At 38.8% G+C, this 18,567-nt stretch overlaps 1 protein-coding gene and 1 long non-coding RNA gene across 6 annotated transcripts; one reads left to right on the top strand and one right to left on the bottom strand.

Annotated features, from left to right (window-relative positions):
* Window positions 1–175: 175 nt before the first annotated feature.
* On the bottom strand, window positions 176–18,481 carry LOC105686775 (5-hydroxytryptamine receptor 2A). The gene is made up of 7 exons (XM_048653185.1): window positions 17,085–18,481; window positions 12,973–13,832; window positions 12,333–12,627; window positions 4,347–4,571; window positions 3,904–4,228; window positions 1,066–1,299; window positions 176–476 (listed from the first exon to the last, which is right to left on the bottom strand). Exons 2-7 carry the CDS (start codon window positions 13,420–13,422, stop codon window positions 176–178), a joined length of 1,830 nt encoding a protein of 609 aa, XP_048509142.1. The 5' UTR covers window positions 13,423–13,832; window positions 17,085–18,481.
* LOC125500375 lies at window positions 4,506–12,799 on the top strand. Of its 5 annotated transcripts, none has more exons than XR_007277743.1 (4): window positions 4,506–6,560; window positions 6,655–7,366; window positions 12,323–12,587; window positions 12,682–12,799. It is a non-coding gene; the product is annotated as an uncharacterized LOC125500375 (long non-coding RNA). The 5 variants fall into 5 exon arrangements; XR_007277744.1 differs by having other exon boundaries at window positions 4,506–6,823; window positions 6,931–7,366; XR_007277740.1 differs by having other exon boundaries at window positions 4,506–6,840; window positions 6,931–7,366.
* Window positions 18,482–18,567: the final 86 nt, after the last annotated feature.

The raw sequence follows: 18,567 nt of genomic DNA, 5'->3' as shown, positions 1-18,567 counted from the left end.
TTATTGCGAGAGGAAGAGTACTCGGAGTGCACAAACTCATCGCACTCCTTCCGCCTTCCGTAACCGAACGATATCTCGCAGGTCTTGCCAGCCTGAAACAGTTTACGAAAATACCACCCGTAAACGATTTGAATCGTCACCCCGAGGGATTTCAAAATCCAAACATTTCCTCTGCTTACCTGGAACACCGACACTTTAAAAGTCTGATGAAAGCCGCCCTGAATGTTCGATTAAAAACGGTATAGATTACCGGATTTATCGTTGACGAAACGTATCCGAGCCATAAACACGTGTCGACGACATGCCCAGGAACCGAACAGCGGGGACAAGCCGCAAAGAATATGTTGAGCAGGAAAAAAGGCGCCCAACAAAGTACGAATGTGAAGAAAACAAGGCCGAGTACCTTGCTAGCCTTTTGTTCATTAGCAACTGCATTCGCTGCTAATGATCGTCTCTTCGTTCTTCCGGCAAGGAACCTTTGGAATGGAGAAAAAAAGATCGGTTCAACAAGCACATGGGAACTGGATGATCGTCATTTTAACCGATTGACCGCTTTTGTTCACTTATGGTGTAGACAGATACAAAATGTTCAGTTTGACGAGCACGTGTGAAGGATGTTTCGCATCGTTTGGAGTACGATATTCGTTCGAGCATCTGTTCGGATGGTGCTTTTGGCGAACGTTGCACTCTGTTTGTCTATAACGAGACGCAGAAAGGGGAAAGGAGTAAAACAGGACAGTAGGACAGTTTCTAATTAACGAGTTTCTGTCGAATTGTATTTCCACCGGTTGCTGCGCAGACCGTTGAGGGCCAAGTGGGAAGGCTTAATGCAGAGTTAAACTTGACTTAATTGAGGCCGTAAATTTCTCCTCGTATCGTCGACCATACCAGGACCACGAGCAAAGGCAGCAGCGCCGGCTGCTTCGCACGAAAACCATCCAATTTAGATCCGGGGTCCTAGACTCACTTGTAAACTCTGCACGCTTTCACGTAGCAAAGAAAAAAAAATTTCCTCAAGAACCAATCAGCATTCTCCATCTCGATCCCGATTTTCATCATCCTTACCTCAGGTTCAGGGTGTTCGGAGTTACGTTCAGCTGCAATTTCAGCGTCCTTAGTTTCAAGTTTCTTGTTTCCCGTCCGATACTTTCAGGAGTTTGGGTCCCCTGGTCAACTTTTCCTGTCTCTCTCATCCCGCCGGTGATTCCGAGTTCGGATCTTCTGGGCGCATCGGGATTTCCGTTCATAGATGGAAAGTTTAACTGCGGCTGCGACGAGCTGTTATTAATGTTCAAGTTTCTGGAAGAAAATTCAAATGAACTCGGAAAACAGAAAACAAAACAAAACGCCAAAGAGTTTGAAGAATCGATCAACGTAGTTAACAAAAAATTAGCGAGGAATGTCTAACATCCAGAATAAATCGTACTAATTACAATTCTAGTTGCGAAAAGCCATCGAACTGATGTCTGATCAATCGATCGTTAAATTAGAAGCTTGCTGAGGGAAACTTCTTGTCTGTCTTACTACTTCAGCTGCTGCTATACCATTTGCCAATTATTCTCCGTAGAGTCTTACCACTTCTGATTGATCAGCAACCAGATGGTTTGATTTTCATTCATAAATATTTTTCGTTTCTTGTTCATTTGTTGTTATTTAGTCGATCGTCGCGGTTAATTATGATCACTTCGGGGCTATCTTCCGTCTGCGCAAAACTTTATCGATAAATTTATTTCGTTTTAGTAGATTGTTAAATTTTCAGAATGTGTAAACAATGACGAAACCGTAATATAATGAATGCGATGTAATAGCATAAAGCTGTATAACTAGTTCGAAATACAGTTCGTCGAAAGACATGAAGTTACAACAATTTTTGGCCATTTCAAATTGCCTGGCCTCGAGACGCCGCTTCTTTCGTTAATTTATTTCTTTCACGAAATTCTTTAGACCTCTTACTTATTGCCTTTCTTTCTCTCTCTTCTTTTTTTTCATCCCTCTACTTTCTTCGGGCCATCATTTTTACAATATTACGTTGTCTGGAGCAACCGAAATGCCGGCAGCTGGTGAAGCTACATGGTTTCTAAAGATATTGGAACGTAAGAAATCTACTGCTTACATTACCCTACATCAAATCGCTCGACACCAAACAGCTTGTAAAGTCAGCTTCGCATTTGCTCAAACGTTTCAGAAAAATAATTTAAATCGAAGATTGATCAATAAGGTACTCGTGTTTATCGTCCCTTTTGTTCTTTCAATTATTATATTAGCATTTTGTAAATAATTCAAGGAAATTGGTGTCCGACTTCATGGTTCAAAAGTTATTACACGTCTGATTTCGAAGAGAACTTTTGTGTACCAAGTAGTCGAAGAAAGTTGGGAATATATGCGAAAGTGATTTTGCTTTGAGCTCGAATTTCAATCTATCATAATAGTGAACGGAGGTTATACCATTTCTGCGGATGGTGCCAAGATCAAGAGTACAAGATGAGAGCATAGATATATTGAACATGAGAGTAAAAAGAAGAGAAATGAAAGAACGATGATGAATGAAAAATAAGGAGTTTGGATCTCATTCTACCGAAAATATGATAGTCATGTTCTTCGTACGAAAAAAAACTCCATATGCATACGGGGCATTCCACGTCAAAACTGAGGCGTTTCAACTAACTGGTCTCCGATCGCCTTCGAAATCTTTTATGATACAATATTTTTGGAACTTGATGAAACTTTTTCGACCCCTTGAGGGGTTTCAAAAATCATGCTCAGACCATTTATTATAACGCTGAAAGCTAAAGTTTCCTAAAGTTATGATCTATAAACAAAATCTCTGGCCACGAAAACACGTCGTGAAAATTTCAATTTCACTTTTTTCGAAACACTCCATGATTGAACATTAATTTTAAATTCTTAAAAATGAGTTCGTTCTTTTCAAAGAACGTCTGTCAATTCCAAAATGGGCCGAGAATCCGTTCTGTGTAAAAATCTATTTTTTATTCCAAAATGTGATGATTAAACCGAACTCTGACAATGAGTTATCGCCAATTTATCGCTCCAGAGTGTGTGAAATCAGCGATATCTCGATAGGATTGATGTGTAGCTCGATTTAGTGGATGGATTCGTGTTCCCGGGGACAAAATACGTCGGCAAAGTGTCCTGCAGTCAATTTTTAAAATACTTCATTTTTTACCCAAAAATCAACATTTCTTAAAATTGGGTTTTATATGCTATTCTTACGTACTTTGATCTCAGGAATCCGAATTGACAAGTTAAATTTGTCTATCTATTGAATTGATCGAGTTATCGCCAATTTTTCGCTTTTTGGAACAAAAAACTTGAGATGTGTCGACGGGAAAAAATTCGTACATCCTGCGGTCGATTTCAAAAAGGCTTCATATACGGCCCAAAAATCAAAGAAAATCAGAATTGATATTTTTTGATTTTGGGGTAAAAATTCGAGTTTTCTCGTCAAAGGGGTTTACAGGCTAATCTCACGTAGTTTGACCTCAAAAACACGAATCAGTCGATTAAATTCGGTCGAGCTTAGAACTAATCGGGAATTTTTCGTTCTGGAAAACAGAAGTGAATAGGTGTAGGAGAAATTCCTAATTTCGTGAATGAGAGTCCACTTTGGTTCTGGTCTTAAAAAATCATCTTTGCTATACGACCACCATCTAGTTGTGAATTTTGAAGAAATTTATACTCAGGACTTCGAAACCGTACCAGAAATGACAGTCTTCAAACTATGCGTCGAACACGTAGATAGTTTGAAGCCAACTTCCAAAGTCGATCCTTCAAAAGTCAACATCGAATGCTACATTGCAGAGTAAGACCCCTGTAGTCCGCAAAGCATACGCCTGATGAATTCATATTTCAATATATCTATGGTACTGTACACCCCATAATTACCTGTCACTGTGTAGGACACTGCTCCCGCCTGAAGTTCGCCACAAATGTCTGTTGGAAAGACTAGTCGATGATCTTGAGGTGGTGAGATTTCTCGATGCCTTTGAGGTACCGAATCTTCCTCCAAGTCTTCTGAATTGATCACCTTCTGGATGTTCGGCAACGAATCTTGCCTTTTTTCTCAACAATTGTACGGTCAACGCGTATGTCGCTACCATAACTATCATGGGAATGTAGAATGCGATCATAGAACCGAACACAAAAAACGCACGGTTGTTTATTACGCAGAGACCAGGCTCCGGCATGATGTTTCGAGGATTGATTAGACCTGGAAAAATATAGAGCGGGTCGAAATTGGGACGAGGTTGTTTTCCTCCTGCTCTTCTTCTTCTTTTCTCCTTCTTCTTTTTGTTATTATCGGTATTTCGTTTGTGCTTATTAATTACCAAGTACAGTGATCGAGCTCGAAACGAGCATCGCCAGTAGCCAAACCGCAGCGATTTTGAACCCAACCAGCCTCTTTGTGGAAATATGACGAGTTCTCAGGGGATTTCTGATCCCAAGGTACCTCCCAAGAGATATAAAACACATGTGCATTATGCTCGCCGAACATGCCAATACGTCACATGTAACGTAGACGTTGCACCATGCGATGCCGAACGGCCAGTAACCTGGAAGTTATTCATTCTATTCACTCTTGTTTCGCAAATCTAAGTCATACGATTCATTTATGACCCGGACGGGAGTAAATAGTATTACATTAGGTGACTAAACTTTGACAATTGAAAAGTTAGCGAATGTGAAACGAGAGAACAATTTCTATGCAGAGTGTTGTGGTCTCTGAAGCAGATATTGTAATAATAGGTATGAGGATATCAGGTGAGCTGTGATTTTGCTTTATCATGTGACGAGAAACGAAATCTCGTTTTTTGTTATTCGAAACAACTCGAAAACTTCTCTCCGGCTACTCGAAGCCATCACTTTGAAAGTAATAATCAAACTAGCATGTACCCCGCAATAAAGTATGTATGTACATACACATACTTGAAAACTAATTTTACAAGTTTCCAACCGTGTTCATAGTCTGATGATGAAAAAAAAGAAGAAAGTCCATGCGATCACTTGTCAAGTTATTTACCAGGCTAGGCAATATTCCAACTTCATTTCCAATTAGTTTTGAAATTCAACCCCGAAAATCTATATGGTTCACGAGAACTGGAAGAGGTAACATCTTCGCGAATGTTCTCGCAGGGGAAGAACATCAAAAAGTCGTCTCGGCTGTAATTTGACAGTTATTCCAAAAATCGTGAAATCTATGTCTCGTTTCGTTAAATTTGCTTTTTCTCCGTATCTGGCCAGAAATATTTTAATGGGTGAATAACTTTGACGATTTCTTGGAAGTAATAAGAGAAAAGACTTGCATCTTTTATCAAAAAAAGAAACAATATTGCACTATCATCGTCCAAAGTAGAAGAGAACATTTTTAAAACGATTTACGTAAAGCTTTAATTTGGCTCTTCGGTATAATACGAGGGGTATACGTATAGTAAATGGAAAACGAATCCCCTTTGCAAAATTGAGGATCCCCTCATTCGCACTTTACACTTTATACTTTCCTTGAATGAGTACCTTGTACTCTCAGCTGGGTCGGTTGTCTAGCCCGGCAACTGTTAACGTGCTTTTAACCCTTTGATATCCTTTGCACCGTATGTAAACGTGTTGAACGGCGCAAGAATGAAGGGGTTGATAGCATCGCCTAGAAACTTTATTCAGTACCTCGATGCCGAAATTACCAGTCTCGTGGTTTTCATTATTTTATCATTATTATCATAATCGTCATCATCATCATCATCATCATCATCATCATTATTATTATAAAGATGATTTTTATCGTCACTTTGAGCGAGACCATAGATATATTGGCGAGACTATCGAGTGTGGTTGAGAAATTCTAAATTTTGGATTGTTTCAAACCTGTTTCATAGAGATAAGCTATTCCATCAGAATTAACACGCCTGGAGAACGAGATTAGCGGCAGCGTATCACCACCAAGTACCGTAGGCTACTCGATAAGTTCGTAAAAAGTTTTAGTATTCCAAAGATACAATGCTCTCGTTCGAGTTATTCGTAAGTGGTAATTAAATAATTGATACCTCTGAATCCTATGATTAATCCAATTTATCCGAGCTTGAAGTCGTCACTTTTATTCCATGTCTCGTTTTATTTTTCCTCCTTTTGTTCAACCATATATATATTTGTTCGCATTAAATGATATCCAAACATTCTAGGTATCATTTTTGGGGGTGAGTTTGAATCACGCTTGAGCATCAATGATTTTTATACTTCGATCGATACAAGAGACCTTTTTCAAAAGTTTCCAGAGGGTGGTTTTTCTCGACAGTTTTTCTAGAACGGCGGTCATCTTGCGGAAGAAAACTACTCGAAATAAACCTATGTAATTGTCAGATTATGATGGAGGGAAATATTTTGCGGCAGCTTCAACTTTCCTCCAGAAAACCGCTTCATTTTCATTCGACGCCGGTATTTTTACCAAAATTGACCTCGATTCTACTATATACATTCTACAGAACTGGCGCCAAATCTAATGAGAAACTTTTCAACGTCGAGTATTTAATTAAATGAGGTTCTACAAGATGAAGGTACCCGCATTTTTATACCAGTCCTTCTGTCGAGTAAATTTTTTTAATTCAGATTCATCCTGTTTCCTTTATATTCGGTAACAACCGGGACTAGGTTACACCGACATCATTGAGTGTAGCCGAATTGAGAAGAAACAGTATCAGATGAAGAAGAGGAATTGCTCCCCCCCCCCCCTCATTTGTGGCAACGGATTGCCACCCCAATCAATTTGTCTTTGCAAGGTCTTTGAAATCCATCAGGGAGAACTGTTCGAGCGAAAAATGTTCGTTGTTGGCCATGGTATTTTTCAAAATTCTTACAAAATAATCGATCACAGTTCTGTTTTGAATTCTTGAGATTTCCAAAATTAAGACTTGAGAACTATTATAGGCGTATCCGAAGGTAGTGCTCGCTGACTGGCGATGAGAATTTTGAGAATAACAAGTGAGAATGGACGAAGGCGGAGCCCCAGCCAATTGAAGCTCCTCCCGAATCGGACCTTTGTGGTGATTCACCCTGTATACTGACAGAATCAAGAGACTCGGTAGAGTTTTGTTTTCTTTTCCCCTCAATCCTAAGTATTCTTTTCTCTTTTATTTTTTTGCTGGTATAGTTATGAAAAGCTTCTTTGAGATGGTATACGAGTGACATACGTTATATCTAGATGATACATCCGCTGCCGGTGGTTGAAGAAAGCTGAACGGGAATAGGATAAAAAACGAGAACAGAGAAACAAAAACAAATGCCTAAAAATCATACAAAGGCGCGAGGAGAGGTGATCGGTGTCCAGGGAGTGAAAAGAGAAGGAAGATGGAGGCACTTAGAGGTACCTGAGTGAAAAATAAGCTCATTTTTAAGTCCTCGTAGTCGTTTTGATGATACAAAGCTTTCAGGCAAAAGTAAAAGCCTCGTTTCTCTGGAGTAAATTGCTGTCTCGTCAAGAAATGATAAAAGACTAAGAACGAACATGGTTCAGCTCACATGGGCGATGATGTTTTTTTCCAAAATAGACAAAGAAAACGATATACTCACATTGAATAACACGTATGTTGCGAGTTCGATTATTTGAAATCGTGGTAGTTTTTGTCACATTATTTTCTTTATTGAATTTTTATCGAGTTCCACAAAAGAAATCCGCATACGACAAAATTTTGATCGCGTGTAATGTGTGAGAAGAAACGATGGCAAAGGAGCGATCGCTCGTTTGAATCCTGTTTGGCTGTTTCGAACGGTTTTATAGCCTTCTGTTGAAAAGAGGCAGAAGAAAAATCAGGAAATATAAATAAACGAAGAGAAGAAAGTTTTTATCGCTGGGACCGAGACCCCTCGTACATGTGTGTACATATTCCTGTAAATGACAGTCAAATGAGCAAAATAAAATGTGAATAAAACTCGTTATTCAATATAACAAATCCATGAGGTTACACGGCATGGGTACGGATACGCACCTACGTATGATAAGAGGGGAGTCAAAGCGTTCTCAGGGAAGAAAACAAGGCTCGTAGTGGCAATGAAATTTTGACGGCCGATTGATAATCAATGTTGTATTTCAATTCCATGAATTTTCAAGCCAAGGGATAAAAGGAAACAGTCGATATCGTGACTTCTTCGCGTCCTTGTTCGGGTTATATGAAGTACACAAGACGACAAATGAAATGAAATAAGATAAGACAAATGCAAAAATTGTATTTTGATCGATTTGACATGGGATGGCCTGTAAAGGTATAATTTACGTAAATAATAATTGTTCGCCAGTCGGTCAATCCAAGGTTACTATATTGATTGGTTGGTCAATTAATTTGTCATAGCTTTTCTTAATATCATAACGGCGACTATAAGCGGTCACATCTGTAATAAGCATTATGTACGTATCAATTGAACCGACCGAATTATTGCACCTATGATTTTATTTACATACAATAGCCAGGGACGTAAGGGGATCGGTTATAACCGGGTCAAACAATAAAGTTGAACAGAACAAACAAAATATGTGCTACACACACAGTGACGAGAAAATCAAAATTGTGGGAAATAATTTAACCGCATAGCACGTTCAGCAGACAAGGTACAGACAAAGAAGAGAGCGAATATTTCATCAACCTGCAAGAGGAATGTTACATTATAATTATATACCGACTTCATCCCTAGGGAGATCCTAATACATATGCATGTGTTTATATCTTATAAGTAGATTCAGCGCTCCGTCAAAGAGCATAATGTACAGATTATTTGTCGCAAATTTAAATGAACACTCTCCAAACGTTACAATATAATTGAGATTTACGTTGTTCGAAATGCAGGTCGTGTTACGTTCATTGATGTGAGAATTTTTCATATGCGGCATCTGATATTCAGTCATCGTGTAATTCACGCACTTGATCGTGTACCGATTATGTAATGAATCAGAGCAATTGTCAAGTTTTTAAATGACGAATCACTAATTATGTAGCTATAACTGTGTGTCGCAAGTTTCTATCGATACGTACGGTGCGTTGGTCAGAAGCTCGGTGTACTTGGAAAAAAACCGCAAAAGTACCTCCAGGCTGCAAAAGATCGCGTTATTTGAATTTTAGAAATTTTACCAAAGAGATGAAACAAAGAAAAAAAAAAACGAAAAGAAATCACGTACCTTACATATACGTGCACCAATAAAATATAAAGTCATGTAAAACTTGTTAAATACGGTGTAAAATATTCTCGACCGAAATCATGATAAAAGTGTTGAACTTTTCGGAGGCGTTGAGAATTCGGTGGTTGATAGTCCCACTTGGCAGATTCCGTGGGATGATATGTACTCGTCAAATGAATTCGAGCTGAACTTATACATACATACCGCGCACAGCTTCCTCCAGATATCCACAATTCAAAGTTCGCCCTGCGCGTCTTCTTTCGAACAGCTAATGAGACGTACAGACCATGGCGCATTGTACGTATATGTACATGTACAAGTCACCAGCATACGCCAAAAAGCGCCACCTTATTTCATTTCCCCCACGTTTGCCGTCACCCGTCCCCCCGCAAGCACATACAAGCACACTGCATCGGTTCAGGGGGAGAAATGGGGGTTGGCGGGCGCCGTCTTGTCACGTACTAGATTAAACCGCAAACTCTCCCTCATCCATCCAACGCGTAACCGAACACAACGAGTGTTACATGGGAAGAATGAAGCGGGAAATTTGTTCCTAAAAATGTCTTCCTACACACTTCATTTTTCAAACTAATCTCTTTTTGGTTTTTCAGTTTGTTTTCTTCTAATCTTGAGTGGCTGCAGTGTGAATTTTCACGGAGGTGATAAAATATCGATTTTCATTATGCGACCCGCTTCTGTACTGTGCCGATAACTTATGTATTATCACATGAACATAAGGAGAGGTTGTAGCTAACTAGGTAGTAAATTCGGTATGCGTGTGAGACGGCTGTGTGTGCTTTCACAAACTTTAGTCTGTCGGAGTAATAATTATCTGACATCTCGTATAACAGCTATTGTAGTATAAGGACGATACTATTAAAGTCACAATATATTCTGGGAAAAATGTTATCGAAATTCAGGACCAGAATTCCGCAAACACAGAGAAGAACAGCTACTCGATTCTCACTTTGAATCGTGTAGTGCAGAAATATCTGTATACTCTCACAACGAGAAAATTTTTTCCTTCAATCTTAAATTATATAGTAGGGTGGGTTGGGAAAATTTTTTTTTTTCTTCATTCTCTTAGCATGGGGGCAGAATTTGTACCTTATAGAGAAAGAAAATTTTTCAAATGTGGAAAAAATTTTTTACTTCATATTTTGAGGTAGTCCACTCGTTTTTTAAATAAATAATTAATTAAGTGGGGTACTTCCAGCAAAAAAATTTTGTTCTTGGTCAAAAATCATAGCCATGCATGGGTCGAAATATTCGAATTTCTCGGTCTACGAGGGAGCCCGAGCTCATTGTTAGCTGGTCAGGTAGCCACGGGCGCGCGGTTTGTTGTGGGGCGTGACCTCTGCTCAGCCCCGAAGGTGACGTCTCACAACAAAGCGCTACGCTGCTGGCTACGCTGACTCCAGTAAAGCTCGGGCTCCCTCGTAGACCGAGAAATTCAAAATATTTCGACCCATGCATGGATTGCGACGAATAAAAGTAGGTCTACGACTAAAACCAATCGATATGTCTTATAATTTTTCTGCTCCCAACAGCGAATAATTGATGATTAATCGATCGATCGCATGAGTAGATGGTTTTGGCTTTCAGATTCGGATTCCTGAGCTGATTATACGTGAAATTACTCTTGAAGAATCAAAAATAATTTGGATTTTTGAGCAAAAAATAAATCATTTTTTTGATAGGGTTCAATATGCTTTCCCGGCGTATTTTGACCTCAGAAATCCGAATCTGAAAGAAAAATTGATCTATCTCTAAAATTGACCGAGTTATCGCCAATTTTCAGCTTTTTGGGTTCAAAAATAAAAAATTCACTTTTCATTCTATCTTGATGTAATTTGAGCTCAGGAATCCGAACCCGGAAGAAAAATCGATCCATCTGCAAAAATGACCGAGTAATTTTCATTTTTTCGCATTTTTTGGTACAAATTTGAGGATATCTCGAAGGGAAAAAATCTTAGCTCAATTTGGACAACGGATTCGTGTTTCTGAGGTCAAAGTACGTAAGAAAAGTGCCTTTTGATCAATTTTTAAAAATAAAAATTTTTGGTCAAAATTTGAAAAAATCGCAAGGGGTACCCCTTGGAAAAATCTCAAATTTTGGTCAAAAATTTTTATTTTTTAAAATTGATTAAATGGCACTTTTCTTACGTATTTTGACCTCAGGAATACGAATCCGTTGTCCAAATTGAGCTACGATTTTTTCCCTTCGAGATATCCTCAAATTTGTACCCAAAAATGCGAAAAAATGGGGATAACTCGGTCATTTTTAAAGATAGATCAATTTTTCTTTCGGATTCGGATTCCTGAGCTGAAATTACATTGAGATAGACCAAAAAATGAATTTTTTATTTTTGACCCCAAAAAGCTGAAAATTGGCGATAACTCGGTCAATTTCAGAGATGGATCAATTTTTCTTTTAGATTCGGGTTCCTGAGGTAAAAATACGTCAGAAAAGCATATTGAACCCAATCGAAACGATGATTCATTTTTGGCTCAAAAATCGAATTTTTTTTTGGTTCTTCAAGAGTAATCTCACGTATAATCAGCTCAGGAATCCAAATCTAAAAAGCAAAATCATCTGCTCATGCAATCGATCGAGTAATCATCAATTATTTGCTGTTGGGAGCAGAAAATTATCAGACATATCGATTGGTTTTAGTCGTAGACCTACTTTTATTCATCTCAATCCATGCATGGGTCGAAATATTTTGAATGTCTCGGTCTACGAGGGAGCCCGAGCTTTACTGGAGTCAGGTAGCCACGGGCGCCCGGTTTGTTGTGGGGCGTCACCTCTGCTCAGCCCCGAAGGTGACGTCTCACAACAAAGCGCTACGCTGCTGGCTACTCAATCACAATCGACAATTTTTAGATATTTTCTATGATTTTTGACCAAAAAAAAAAAAATGTTTTTGCTGGAAGTACCCCACTTGATTAATTATTCATTCAAATAACGAGTGGGCTACCTCAAAATATCAAGTAAAAAATTTTTTCCACATTTGAAAATATTCTTCTTCTATAAGGTACAAATTCTGCCTCCATACTAAGAGAATAAAAAAAAAAAATTTCTTCCAACCCACCCTATTATAAAGTATCTTTTCTATGATATGTGGACACTTATTTGTTCATTGTATGTAGCATTACTCACCCAAAAACCCGGGGATGGCGCCTAAGGGCATAACGAATAAACTGACGAGTAGGTCAGCGACGGCGAGTGATAACAGGAAATAATTGGTTACGTTGTGTAAACGGCGGTCAAGACCGACGGCGAGGCAGACGAGAATATTTCCGAGACCACCGGCGAATATGAAAACCGCGACGAAGAGAAAACTCCAATCGAAACGACGACCTTTTACCGTCCAAGGTGGACGTTCACGCCGACTGCACGTCGCTGGAATACCAGGTAGTAGAGATGTGCTTGAAAATCCTGAACATTCCAGCATCTGGAAGTTTAAAAATTCAGCGAAAACATGACTTCACGTTTATGTCATTTTCAGGGTTCTCAGGGTCGCTGAAGCGGACGAGATCTCAGGATTACGAAAATGTAACAGCGGACTCCGTTTGCAAATTCGGGCCGAACAGTTTCAGAAATATAATAGTCAAAGTGAAAGATGATTATTTATTTAGGTTTTCTAATTTTCAACGAACCGCAATGTATCTGACGTTCGAAACTTTGAATCGATACCCTGGTTCTGTACACATCAAAGATGGCGAATGCTATTAGGTAGTGCTTTTTCTTATGAAATTGTAAAAAAAATAATTCGTATATGGAATGGTATTTCACTTACATCATCGAGGTAGGTAGCGTTGCAATCTTTCCCTCTGGGAAATTGTGTTACAAACTGCGTACCCTGTAGATTTTCAATACCGGTTAAAATAAGTGATACGTTAACGTCGCACTCGAGGTAATCGCACGGCCTGCAAAGCATTGCGGTATCATATTCAACGGTGCACATATGGTCGTACATATTGAGATTTTCCGAAGAAGTATAATCCGTAAATTGTTTCGCAGTAGATTCCGTTATGGCAATGAAATCACCCTCCTTTTCGGCAGCATCTGCTGTTACCGTCGCTGCTGTACCGCCACCGCATCCTTTATTAAGGCAATTGTAAAACGTATCGTTGCAATTAAACTGTCGAAATATTGCTGTTATATTATTTGTCATTGTTACGGTGGATGCAGTTGTTGTTGTCGTTAAAAACATTGTCGACAAATTACTCGGTGTCGTCGTCGTCATTTTATCTCAATTTTCATTTATCGCTTGTCAGCTTATCGCCCGGGTATCGAATGTCACGGTAAATTTTGTTTTTTATGTTTTCACTTTAGGCACCTTTTCCAGCGCTTGTTGTGCGGCAGCGAAGGAGACAAAGGAGACGACAACATCAGCATTTCGAACGATTAAAATATGTTTTTCCGCAAATTAATTGCAGATTCTTTCGTTTCTCTAAAAATTCCCGAGTTCCCGAGGAATGAAAAATTTTAAAATCACAAAATTTCGTTCCACTTTTTATGTAATCCTTCCACGAATTGTTTTCAACACTTTTCATGCCACAAATCGTCAGCTTTCGACATACAAAAATCGAGAATACCATGTCTTCGGGATTATTGCCGCGGGTGACAGGGACCGGGACTCGTCCTCTTCATTGGCTGGAAATTCACAGACGATTAATCACAGAAGAATTCATTAATTATAAAAATCTACTCATTATACGGAGTACTCGAGGTTTTCTGAACTTTTGATTTGATTCGCTAGTTCCAAAACGTAAGAAAAACAAACGAAAAGATGAAAGAAAACACAATGCATCCGAGTGAAAGAGAAAAAAACGAGCAATGCCTGAGGTTGTTAAAATCGAGAGCACGTACACCAGTGGCAGGATTCGCTTCACTGCAGAGTTATTTTATGACCAAGGGCTTAGGTATATTCCTTCATCACGGCTTCTGCTGTACCAGCAAAAGCGATGCAACTACATTCGTTGGTTTTTGTTTCTCTCGTTTTGTAAATGGGTAGCGTTTCGAAAAAAATATTATAGTTCATTATTTTCCTTGTCGAGTATTTTGAATCTCTACCATTTTCATGTACCTAATATTGTCCACTTGAAACGGAGGGATATCGCCATGTTTGCGTTACATGTATGATCTCTTTTTGCTAAAAGGGATAACATTATGCCACGTCGTTTATTTATCATTACGAATGTACACGTTTTTTCTTATTTCCATTTTTTTTTTTTATTTTTCATTCTTGTGGTTCTTGCTCGTTTTTGTTTTCTACTTATCCCAACTGTAGCAAAAGTAACATACAACCAATTCTTCGAGCGCGTCTCAAAGTTTTCTGCTGCGCCAGACATCTGGACTCTGCTATGAAAGATCTCATGCTTTTCCTGTGTTATATACGTAACATAAAAACATGTATACTGTACGTGTATGTATATTATACATACATACATACATACATACATACATACATACATACATACATACATACATGGATGGATACATATAACTATATTTAGAAGGCGAAGCTCAGCATCGCGACCCACTTCCACCCCATTAATTTATCCTCTACCTGCCGCGCGACATCATCAACCCCAAAAACCCGACAAAAGATAAGAATTGGAAAAAAGTTGAAATTTAATCGGTACATAATATTGGTACAGGTAGTAGGATAGTTGGATTGAGAAAATTGTTTCCTTTGTATACGATGATAAGAACGTATTGCCAAGTGATTTGAAATGTATGTAGATATGTGCGTATCGCCCCATGCAGAGACCGAAGAAATTCCTTTCATCATCAGATGGAAACGATCGAGTGGAGGTTGAATCCGAACTCCTATACATAAAGAGAGAACGTAGATCGCATTAGTCAGAGACAAAAGCATCGAGCAATTTACGTCACTAACGATACGACGCCCCTCCCCCCCTCCCCCTCTCTTCGCTGCTTCATAGCAAGTTCACTTCTTCCTTCTTATTGGCTTTTTTCCCTTTTCCGAGTTTTTCCTTTGCTTTGCCCTTTCCATTTCAATTCTCCTGTATGGTTGAAAAGTAATATCAGACGACATACGAATTTCAAACGAGGAAAATGTAAGTACAAAAAACCATGGAGGTAGGACCGATCAATTAAATTAAAGAAAATAAAAGTAGACGAGAAAATAGTTCTGCCATAGTTCTGCAAAGGAATGGCACAGAAAATAGAAGGTGTGCGGAATGGAAAATCCATTAGGGGTGAAATAGAATCTCATAGTAGTACGTCGTTATGATTGTTGCGACGATCTTTTCAGATGAATGGGACCGGTTATTCCTTATATGTAGAGCAGCAGACGACGCTACTTGTGCGTTGCTGAATCGTAGACCGGTACACTGTACACTTACAATCAGGTGCACTTGTCTAATTGTAAGGCCCAGTCACCGTTGTACCCAGATGTATATTTCACCATTTTCTTTGTTAAATAACGCATGAAAGCCGTATTAACTCTACCCACGATGTTTCGACGACGCCGGGAAACAAGCAAGAACGGATTGCATTGAGAGCTTGCACCGCAATCATACCAAAAACTATTCGTAAGGCACGATCGTTCTTCCGCCTACGTCTTTCAGACACACATCGAAGTAAATGTCGTATACCTATACGTGGTGTTGAAATCGTCCATTCGTCGAAAACGGCACAGATTTCGTCGCATTTGAAGATTGCGATTGTTATTGCGATTGTTATTCCAATCGAGGATTGATTGATTTGTGTTTTTGGTCTCTTGTTTCTTCGGTTGGTTCTCTTTTCGTTTTGTTATCTTTATGGATCCCGCGTACTCTATCGCACGATGATTTATCATGCGATACGATGTGATATGATATCTATCAAGAGGATCACGAAATGATACGCGATTATGCGGCTGGCGCTGCTATTGGAACTTCTTATACATAGTTACTGTAGTATGTTATATGTATACCTCTAGAGCAGCCGTTCAAGTCGAATCATATCCGAGGAAATAAACTCTAGATTTTCAATGACAGATATTGATGAACGAAGGAAATAATGATGATGATATAGTAAGCACCGAGGTAAGAACACAAGGTCTAGATTTGCTTCAGGGAAGTTGGAATGAGAAATTCTCCAGAAAAACAATAAAAATGAATTACAATGAATCCTTCGTATATGATACGAAAAGGAGGACCCAATAGGATCAAGAGTAGAGGAACGGATTGAAAAAGGGCTAAGTGACGATTTTTTTTTTTTGGAGTATGGAAAAAGGAATAGGATTCCTTTGAGATATGTATATCGAAGTCTGAGCAATAAAGTTTTTTCAGCATTCCGACGCAAAATGGCGCACTTCGGCAAAAATGAAACGATTCTCGAATTGACTCAATACAAGGGTGTTCAAATGATCTGTCCTCCCTAAAACGTCGAATAAATAATAAATGAAGATTTCTTTCAGTTTTCGAGAAATACGTGTTTTTTAATCACCCTAAACCAGTAGCTTTCCACAATAATTTTAATTTCTCGTCATCTTGGGCTGCAGAGGGTTAATTTCATTTGGTATACAGAGTTCGACAGACTGGCGCCTGTTCAAGGAATCTCAACCCTCGAGTTGTGAAAAAAAAAGAAAAGAAAAGGAAACTGAACAATGCAAAAGTATTTTCATCCGTCATACTTTAGATAAAAGCTGATATGCACGTATTGTTTCGAAATCAATCAATTCCTCATTTTTACGAGTGGGTCTTTATGGATTCTTTGCCGATATCTTGTAATCGAAATATTATTACCTGATCATCGTCAATACTGTGCGTCCATTTGATTTTCAAATGCGGAAAAGATAAACAAACGATCACGTTGAGTTTCTTATGAACATGGTGGGGAATTTTTTATTGATTTAGTATAATTACGGTGATAATTACGATATACATAACTTACTTTTCTTACTGAGGTGTGTAGTTTTTGCGATCTGAAGTCGCGGCATGACGATGACTTGGTTTTGAACTGCGATTTTGAATCCACTTTTTTACAATTTTTACCATCAATTCACTATAATATTTTGTAACGTCCTTCATTCAATAATACTTTATTCGTTCCTTCCGGTTGATAGTCTCACCTCGAGTCTCACGATACCGGACGGTTGTCTCCTCAATTTTTGCTTCTAAACATTTTACTGCCAAACTCAAAGGAATGAAAAATAAAATCAAATAAACCTATTACCATTTCTCGACTTCAAAAATCGATCGAAAAGAAATGCTACTCGTTTCATCCGTAATGAAAAACACTCTCACATACATCGTCGTTCGTTGCGATTTTCAGAATTTTTATCAATCTTTTTGTTTGTCAATTCTATTAGTTTTTTTTTATCCGATTCTACTGAATCGAATAAATTTTTTCATTCAAATTTCTCCAGTCATACAATTAAAATAACCATGAGCGCATATATCATCCCCAATTTTGCAAAGTCGAACGATCCTCTCTGTTCAGCTGCGCGGGCGTTACTGAATACAAAATATCGAGGAAGAAGCGCGTGCCGACGGATTTCCTCGCTCTTGGCAAACTTGCGCCAAAACTACCAGATCGCAATGTGCTAAAAATAGTCAGATTACAGATTAACTGAAAACCCAAAGAATAATACCTCGATCCACCAATCCGTCAATCAATCAATCAATTAATCAATCAATCAATCAGTTCACGATGAACCACTATCATGGAAGCAAATATAAAATGTACGAGTTTCGGTGAAGCTGCTGGAACCAAAAGAAGAATTATATGTATACATAAAAAAAGCACCACCCGAAAGACAAATTGTTCCTGCACGAGGTGTGTCGAGTACGTAGACCGCGACGGACACGGTAGAAAGAATCTCGACTTCCTCCGAATGCCCCTTGATTCCCACGGGATTTGGAGCGAATTCAACAAACTCAAGTCCTTCCCGATATGGTTTCCCGATTTTCGAACCCTGATTCAACATACTGTTAAAAAATTAGGTGGTTTCAAAAATGCCAACAATTAATAAATTCCAGCCTTCCACTATTCCTTGTTTTTCATCTTCCGTATTCTCCATGCCTTTGCCTTTTTTTTCCGATTCACCGACCAGTCGCAGAAAAGGAATATAAGGTAAAGGTACGGTTTCAAACCAAGCAAAAGAGAATGCCTGAGGTGGTAAAATAAGGAAGAAAAAAATGGCGATCACTCGGAAAATCGGGATCGTCAATCGCTCAAAGTATCGTTCAAACCAAAGTCCAAACGTCGGTATCAGTTTTTCTTACCCTTAGACGAGATTCTTATCGACATACCCGAAAGACGTGTAGTTTTACTCGCTTCGGTGTGAACCGGAAGGTGAAATCCTGCAGGATTCGTCGTTTCGTCAACCTTTACCGAGATAGCGGCACTTTCCGGTACCAAAGATGACGCCACC

This window comes from Athalia rosae, chromosome 3 (assembly GCF_917208135.1).
Source record: "Athalia rosae chromosome 3, iyAthRosa1.1, whole genome shotgun sequence".
Classification (NCBI taxonomy): domain Eukaryota; kingdom Metazoa; phylum Arthropoda; class Insecta; order Hymenoptera; family Athaliidae; genus Athalia; species Athalia rosae.
This window is presented reverse-complemented; position numbering and strand designations above follow the sequence as displayed.

What these genes read in the sequence shown, in the direction of transcription:
- LOC105686775 (XM_048653185.1), bottom strand. Translation starts at nt 13,422, where the DNA reads ATGACGACGACGACACCGAGTAATTTGTCGACAATGTTTTTAACGACA. An exon ending in GAGCTCGATCACTGTACTTG is followed by an intron (nt 4,229 to 4,346) that starts GTAATTAATAAG and finishes ATATTTTTCCAG; the next exon opens with GTCTAATCAATCCTCGAAAC. An exon ending in CCGAACACCCTGAACCTGAG is followed by an intron (nt 477 to 1,065) that starts GTAAGGATGATG and finishes TCCATTCCAAAG; the next exon opens with GTTCCTTGCCGGAAGAACGA.